The sequence below is a fragment of the Aegilops tauschii genome, chromosome 7, assembly GCF_002575655.3.
Source record: "Aegilops tauschii subsp. strangulata cultivar AL8/78 chromosome 7, Aet v6.0, whole genome shotgun sequence".
NCBI classification, from domain to species: Eukaryota; Viridiplantae; Streptophyta; class Magnoliopsida; order Poales; family Poaceae; genus Aegilops; species Aegilops tauschii.
The window spans coordinates 638,466,966-638,475,560 of NC_053041.3; the positions used below are offsets into that span (position 1 = coordinate 638,466,966).

General features: G+C 43.1%; 1 protein-coding gene across 1 annotated transcript; it reads left to right on the plus strand.

The window, feature by feature from the left end:
* The first annotated feature begins 6,939 nt into the window (after nt 1–6,939).
* On the plus strand, nt 6,940–8,334 carry LOC109746899 (uncharacterized). Its single transcript, XM_020305995.3, has one exon. It carries the CDS (start codon nt 6,983–6,985, stop codon nt 7,820–7,822), a length of 840 nt encoding a protein of 279 aa, XP_020161584.1. The 5' UTR covers nt 6,940–6,982; the 3' UTR covers nt 7,823–8,334.
* Nucleotides 8,335–8,595: the final 261 nt, after the last annotated feature.

Below are 8,595 nucleotides of genomic sequence, written 5' to 3' on the forward strand. Positions count from 1 at the left end.
CAACCTCTCCCTCTCTCCTTGCTGGATCAAGGCGTGGGAGACGTCACTGGGCTGCACGTGTGTTGAACGCGGAGGCGCCGTTGTTCGGCGCTTGATCGGAATCAACCGCGATCTGAATCGCTACGAGTACGACTCCTTCATCCGTGTTCTTGTAACGCTTCCGCATCGCGATCTTCAAGGGTATGAAGATGCACTCCCCTCTATCTCATTGCTAGTCTCTCCATAGATTGATCTTGGTGATGCGTAGAAATTTTTTAATTTCCGCAATGATCCCCAACACGCCGGCTCCCGGTGGACGCCATTCCGGACCTCGTCGAGTGTGCTTATCTCGGCGGCCACTGCATCGGCATCCTTGACCCCGTGTCCAACATCATCCTCAATGGCCTAAATCTGCTCTGTCGTCGCCGTGCCGGCATCTATTCGCCATCCGAGTACCAGATCCCGCCGGGACCTATCAACCCTCATATCCGCAACACCTGGTCAGGGATTGCTTTTGACTTGTATTGTGCCCTCCATGCATTCATGCAGGTTTATTTCGGGTATCTCTCCCAAGAGCAGGCCCGGTTCTACATCCACCTCTCCGGCGGTGACTTGCTTGTTGCCATCTGCATTGCTGAGATGGAACTGAGATAGTCCACCACCATCATGCAAGAAAACCACATCGCAGTCTGCCACTCTGACCTCTTCCGCGACCAGGCCAAGCTTGCCCTCCGCATCTCAGCGATCAAAGTCAATCATCCGACACCCGATGATCTTTTTATGCTCTTCCAGGATCAGCCCACAGAGGACATGAGATCTTTGATGCTAACATTGGAGGAAGGGCGCTGCCTAGGCGTCGATGACGTGGAAACCTTCATAAAGATTTTGCACTACCAACACCTCATGATTCCTCATGGTTCCAATGTAGCGGAACATACTCCGACTCCTGCCCACGTTACTGTTTCAACCTCAATGGCCAAGGAAGCAGCATGGCAGCAACACTTACCTTCTAGCGCCAGACAACATTCAACCTCGCTAACATGCGTTCATCCAAGACTATATTCAGCAATATCAGATCCTTAGTCGACCTCTTCCTAGGGTTCCACATGCACACTCCGATGGAGGTTGACGATGCAGCGCCTACGTGCCAGCACATTGAGTCAACTAAAATGTCTCTCTTCGACACCATACATGCATTTTATGTCGAAGCTCTTGCCAAGCTGACCATCTCTCATCCCTAAAAAGGATTCTTCGTGGTATACTGGTGGCAGGGCACTGCTATGGACAATTGGACCCACTCTCCAGATTCGACGGCATGTGTATATTGTTAAATCATATCATTCTTTCAATACAAGGCGACGTTTACGTTGCATATAGTGACCCCGATGGCTGTCTCAATGTTGAAGCTCAGCGAGTTTAGTCTTCGGAACATGATGCGTTTGTGTATTTGTGTGTGTGGGTGGGTGAGGGTTGGGGATGTAAATATTGGCAACTCGGATTTAACAAATTAATTATTGTACTAACCATACACACTCTAATTTGCATGTCTTCGTACAGGATAATTCATGTCCCCTGAAAGTTGACCTGTGACAACAATTTCACATTATTACTAGTTCGTACAATTGCATACTAATTAATTCATGTAAGTAAGGGCGGACATATAATCACTCTCAAATCTTCTATTGAGATATTTAATGATAATTGTAGTAAACTAAGGTTTGGCAAATATAATGTGTACGTGAACATAATAGTATAGATATATATTTCCCTCATGATCAAGATCAAGGCCAACGATGGCAACAGAAACTATAAATCTTCCTTTTCTAATTATAACTTCCACACAACTATGTACATCTAAGACACCCACTATATAGGAAACACAATAATAATATTATTGGGAAAACTAATATACTTGAACTTTAAACTTCCCCTATTCTTTTACTTAATTTTCTATTCCTATAATTATGTTGTATTTCGTAACCATTAAATGGCTTTGGATAGAGTCAAAATCATAGCATGCGTCGTGTATGAGTTATGATTCATTAGAATATTTCATTAGTCTGTGCAGCCACTACTAGGTTCAACATAACCCAGTGACTTGTTGTGTCCTAATTTGTTTAAAGTTTGATTTAAGGATAGTTTGTGATGTGGGAGGGGTAGCTTATGTGGCTCGTTTGGAGGTATCATGAGATTTTTAACCTTAATAATTTATGTACCTATAGTATGTACCTTTTGAAGTAGCGAATCCAGACCTATGAATAACAAAAAATTTCTGCTTTTAAAATCTTTAATAGATAGAATCTACGTGACCTCTAAGTACTTGAATAGCACAACCACAGATATGAGATCATGGACTGGAACTTATATTATAAAAAACCATACGATTTTCTCAATCTCTCCACTTTAAATCTCATACCTACATATAAAGATCAAATAAAGTAGATAGTTATACACAAAGAGAGACAGATGGAAAACACATGTACCCATACTTCAATTTCGGTGAGCAATGAGAAAAAATAATAATATTATTATCTTCATATTAATTTTCTAAATGGCACGCCCCAAACACAGATGCAAGCAAACAAGTTCTCGATCCATCCAAACCTCGTGTCATATGAATTTTGTTTCTGCCCAAGTATGTACTTGTGTACATCTTTATAGCCGACGACAATTCAAAAGGGTCACAAGTAAGCAGACTCAAAACAAACCATTTTGAGACCATCATACAGTGTTGAGTAGATCCACCATGACCATAAAAGCATAGATAACATAGAAACCCTCTAGAATAGATTAACACGGTAAAGTTAGTTAAGTGACTACAGATTGCAAGATAAATTATCACTACAAGCGTACTAAGCTGATATGCATGAAAAGTTAAATCAAATTTCTCTTAACAAATGTACATAATATATAACTTGTACACTTCCCGTAAGAATCTAGAAGAGAGTAAAACTTCAAAAGCTGGTAAGATTTGAATATAGTGGATCAATCCAAACTATACCACAATAATAATATTTTCATGCATGTATAATTTATTAATACAAACATGACAACCTCTTAAGTGTCTCATGTAGCTCATTACAAAATCATTCCAGAACTTCCACTAACCAACATGGTCACGAAGCGAGTCAAGCTTAGAATACCCCATGGCCGTAACTCTCAATTCTGGAGAAGATAGCATAATTTAAGGATAGAAGTGCTTGGAGAATACATACCCTCTTGCTCATACAAGACTACAAAATCAAGTCAAACACAATTGAAGATAAATCTTGTGATTGTCCAGCAATAAGATGCCTTATTCTCAATCATGTAGTTGCCGCATTTAGGCAAATAATGTTTTCAAACAAATTATAGGCAGAGCCGAACAACTTCTTACAAATATTGCATCGCCGGGACTTGACTGCAAGACACGCATGCTTGCTAGCCTCCATCAAATACCATGGACTGCCAAGTATATCAATGATAAAACAAATGTGTTTAGTGGGTCAGTCAACCACCCATGTCACACCCTATCCATAACCTACAAATAGAAACACTTTTAGGTTCAAAAGTATTAAATGTTTTTCACAACATAAAGCAAGGTTGTTTAAAGAGATCATGTATACAATGAACAGGCCAGCAAGTAACACGCAACAAGTATATTTTACAATGAATTGCAGGGGCAATTGGAAAAACCAATATGGTGAACAATGATAGAAAATCAATGTGGCATGTTTAGTCAACATGACTATTGTGCAGTAGCAATTTCTAGAAAAGCCTCAAACAAATAACAAAAACCAGTGTGGTGAAGAAATAATTAATAGGGTTAGTTTAGTCAACATAATTGCAATATATACAATTCCATCTTCGAGTTGTTCTTCTATCCATTGTGGATAAGGTAAAGAGAGAGTGAAATACAGTTTTGAAACTTTAGGACTAACTCGACACCCCCTCAATAATTAAAGGATCTATTGTGAATTCCTCTAGTCAAAAAATTATAATCGCAACTAAAATTATGTATCTGATTGTCATCTCCAAACAAGTTTCAATCTTTTTCTCAAGCTAGTTCATGTAGCATAAAAAGTAATTTCATAAACTATTTTTTAGTCATAGTACTTAAGGAAAGCCGTGTGTAATGACATTCGTCATATTTAAAACATCGCACGTAGGAAGAAGTCCAAATACTATTGTGGAAGCCTAGCAAAGAGGAAAATGAGAGACATCATATCGTATTATACCTCCAAACATTTTTCAAGGCATCTTAAAAGAGTAGAATAATTAGTGTGGTAAGAAAAAACAATGACACTAGCAAAGCATTCCCCAACCGGTCACCACACACATATTTATTGATACATGTTTCCCATAGTTTGCTTAACTTCCGTCGCAATTGGTCTTTTCGCAGATGAAGACAGTTGTGGAAAAAATCTTCACTAACAGAATCTCATGTCGTCCAAAACAAATTACCAAAGAAAAACTTCTCTATTCGGCTGCCTGCAGTTTCAGGTTTGACCAATATTTGTGAGACGGGTCATTTGCAGACTGTTGAGAAAAATATTAAAATAGTTATGGAAACACATGACTAACATAATTACTTGCAAGCTATTCACGAGAGAGATCCATCAAATAGTTCACCTAAATTTTCGGTTGTATTACTTGCTTTTCTTCGTGGCTGCAATTGGTCTTGGCGCCAATAGCTGCAGTTCCTCTCTTTAAAGAATTCACTTAACCCTTATATTATGTTTTAAATAGTTCACTCAACTTCCGAGTGTCTCTTCAAATACTTCATTTGACTTTTATTTATTGTTTCACATAGTTCGCTTAATTTCCAGGCTGTAGTTGGTCTATGTGCCAATTGGCGCAACAAGTTGTTTAGTATGTAAAATAATGATAGCCTGTGCGCGTGCATAGGTTGATGACTAGTATCTCAATAAATTAAATCTATTGTGTATAAATATCTAACTCATGTGCCATTTAATATAAACTCTTTAACCTGATTTGTTTTTAGTGGATTTGAAAATGAAAAGCAAGGAAAAATAAATGTTTTTGATATTCGAGAATGCATGAGTTTCTAGATATGTGTGCAATTCGAATATATGTGTCTTGATTGTACGAAAGTATATCACTTTGGTACACTGGCCTTTCAACGATGGTGTAAAGTTTGGATGTGGATTTCCACATATTAATTCCACTTTAATAGTAGTAGAAGATCATATTGACCCATGAAAATTCATCACTGGAAATTGGAATTCTAGAATCAAATCTCTTTGTGTTATTTGGTTGTTAGCTGGCACTCTATGAAGATTAATCGGTAGAAAATTCAGATGGTTGCTAGCATGCTAATATTGTATGAATGAATATTAATGGGAGTATTACCAATGATCCACTATCAAGTGTCTACTCCCTCCATCCGGTTTTATTAGACCCCCTTTTATTTTGAGTCCAAGTTTGACCATGAATTTAACTAATAAAATTTAAATTAGATATCACCAAAATTATATATTTTTAGTCAAATACGTGATCAAAGTTGGGTCCAAAATATAATTAGGCCTGATAAACCCGGATGGAGGTAGCACCAAACAAGCACGACGAGTCCATTCATCAGGAACCAGATCATGCAGGTACATTGAAACTGGCCGGCACCCATGCATCTCCTGCAATTCAATACAATTTCCATCTCCGTTTCCTCCTCCGTTGTGCCTCCGTTGCCTTCCCGCCTCCGTCGCCTTCACTTGCCGCCTCCGTCACCGACGCCCCTCCACCCCGCGAATCAAATCTCTCTATGTTATCTCCACGTAGGATTAGTTGGTAGCAAAATTAAGATGGTTGCTGCTTCCTAGCATGCTAATTTTGGTATAAATGAATATAAATGGTCATTATGATCAATGCTCCACTGTCAAGTGAATATAAATTAGCAAGCAATGCAAGTATGGCCGACACCGGTGCATTTTCTTCAATTCAATCGTTGAGCTACACGAGTAACCTCTCCCAACTAGCTAGCTGGAGCTAAAATCAGTATGATCAAGATAGTTCAGAGTTGTTGTAAAGTTTAATTAAAAACAATGATGCGAGCGTGCACAAACGAACTGATTAAGCTCGGTAGCCGCTACCAGACGGCTGGTGCGTAAGCGGATAAGAATTGATTAACTGGAGGACGACCGACGACGACAACCCATTCGTGTGCAACATGCATTATGATCATCGGTATAGTAGTGCCAAATTATTCAATACAATCATTCACTGCTCCAACGTATAAAATGCACTCCAATCGATGGATAGAGACATATATATACATGATGTGCACGTACGTACAGGTTGGATTTCAAATGCGTGTCTAATTTTTGCCTTGGCTCTAGCTGCCATCCGCTCAATCTCACATACTGAAACCACACATGTGGAATCTTTTATGTCTCCTAACTTGCAATGCAATAAGGGACAAAATCACACGCACGGATCCGGTTGTTGTGGTGGTCTACTCTATTGGAATCATCGATGTGAGTCGCCACTCACCATCCGAATATGCCATGAGCTAGACAGCACAATTTGCACGTAGCATGTACCGTGCTAGTGCGCGCGCCTTGATGAATGAAGATGGTTGTAGTCCAGCACAACGGCTTGTAGACTGCCAGAGTGCGAGCTGTTGTACATGTAGGTGTGCGTCACAGCACAGGTCATCTGTTTTGACCGTGCGTGCATGCACGTCCGTCCAACACCTCGTCGATCGCCAACATGACACCTAAGAGCTGCCACTGCACATGCACGGCGAACCACCACCGCCGGCGCGGCGTTGCCTGGCGTTGAGATTTTGACTTTGAACGCGTCCCCCACGCACTCCGCTGCCCGGCCACCCACACGTGCAACCACCACTTGCCAAGCTACCCTGCCTCCTCCTGTCCTCCTCCTTGCATTGCATATATATCGCCCTCATCGATCGATCCTCTCCTCCATCTCATCTCATCTCAGCATTTCAGCAACAAACACAAAGAGAAGAAGAAGCAACTCGCTATCCAGCCGCCGATCCATAGAAATGGCTCCCAACTTCGGCCGTTCCATCTCCTTCCCTCTGACCCCGGCGAGGTCATTCTCAAAGTCATCCCGCCACCTCCGCTCCATCAGCCTCCCGGGCACCACCTCCTCACACCCACTCCTCGCCAGCCTCAACGCCCACATCGTCACCATCCGCGCCTGGATCCAGGACACCGCCGCAGCAGGCTCATCCCTCCCAGCCGGCCTCGCCAACATCCACGCGCTCCACGCCGCGCTCGCCGACCTCCTCCTCCTCCCAGAGTCCAGGGCCGCGCTTCAGTGCACCACCAGCAAGGCCGCCGACAGCCTCCTAGACGCTTTCCTCCTCCTCGCCGACGCGCACCAGGGCTTCCAGGAGTGCCTCATTTCGCTCAGTCATGCGGCGGCCGAGTCCCGTGCTGCGCTCCGCAGGGGCGAAGCCACAAGGCTCGCGTCTGCCGCCAGGTCCCAGCGTCGGGCCGAGAAGGTCCTCGCTCGGCTCGCTGCGTCCATCTCCGCCGTCTCCTCCAAGTGCGCCCGCCTGAACCTCGTCGGCGAGGATGCAGAGATGGCCGGTGCGATCATGCAGGCAGCCGCTGCGAGCGCCGCGGCCTCCGCGGCCGTGTTCTCAGCTGCCGCATCAATGTCGTACTCGGCATCCTGTTGCAAGAAGATGGCCATATTTGTTCCCGTGTTCGCCACCAGGAAGGCCGCCGCGCCGGAGACGGCAGAGGCGGCCATGGAGAGACTGCATGTGCTAGAGCGGTGCTTCGATGAGTGCGATGGCGCCTGCAATAGGGTGTTCAGGAGCGTCGTGCAGACCAGGGTTTCACTTCTCAACGTCATGACGCCCACGATCTAGTCAGCTAGCTACTCATGTCATGTGTACATATAGAAAAAGAAAAAAGGAAACTTAATTAGCTAGGCCATGTGTATATATTTTGCTAATTTGGCACTGCACAGTGTACATATATACAGAGAAAAAAGATAGTACAAAGAATAAGATTTTGCTACACTTGTTTAGACTTGAATAGTACTACATACAAAAGGTATCTTCGATTTAATCGTGTTATTTACAAGGCTGCCGGTGCAAAGTGATGAACTGATTTGTGCTAATCTGCAACTCATGCATAAACTGTTCATCACTGTGTGGTTTGTTCAATTTCATACTCTTTTCAAGTTTGGTACTACCTCCGTCCGAAATTAGTTGACGCTCAAACGGATGTATCAGAAGTATTAGTAGATCTTAAGCTGCTAACAATAATGATGAACACTGGGCGATCTATGATGTTGACCGAATGCTAGAGGAGTTTGACCTGGAGATAATCCTCTTGTTCTGTGTCATGGCAGGTCATGCCGACATGCCAGACCAGGTTGGAGCACATGCGATCACAGGACTCCCTCCCACATGCTCGATGTGGGGGAACTAGCACCCTACGTCCTGAACCTTCCTGTGTGATTGTCCGGTATGTGAGGGAGGTGCACTAGTAGAAAACAGGGCTTTGGTTCGGCCAGAAAAGAGCATTAATCCCGGTTGCATTACGAACCGGGACTAATGTGAGCATTAGTCCCGGTTCAAGCGGCTAGGGCACCGTACAGGCATTAGTCCCGGTTCAAATGGGACCTTTAGTCCTG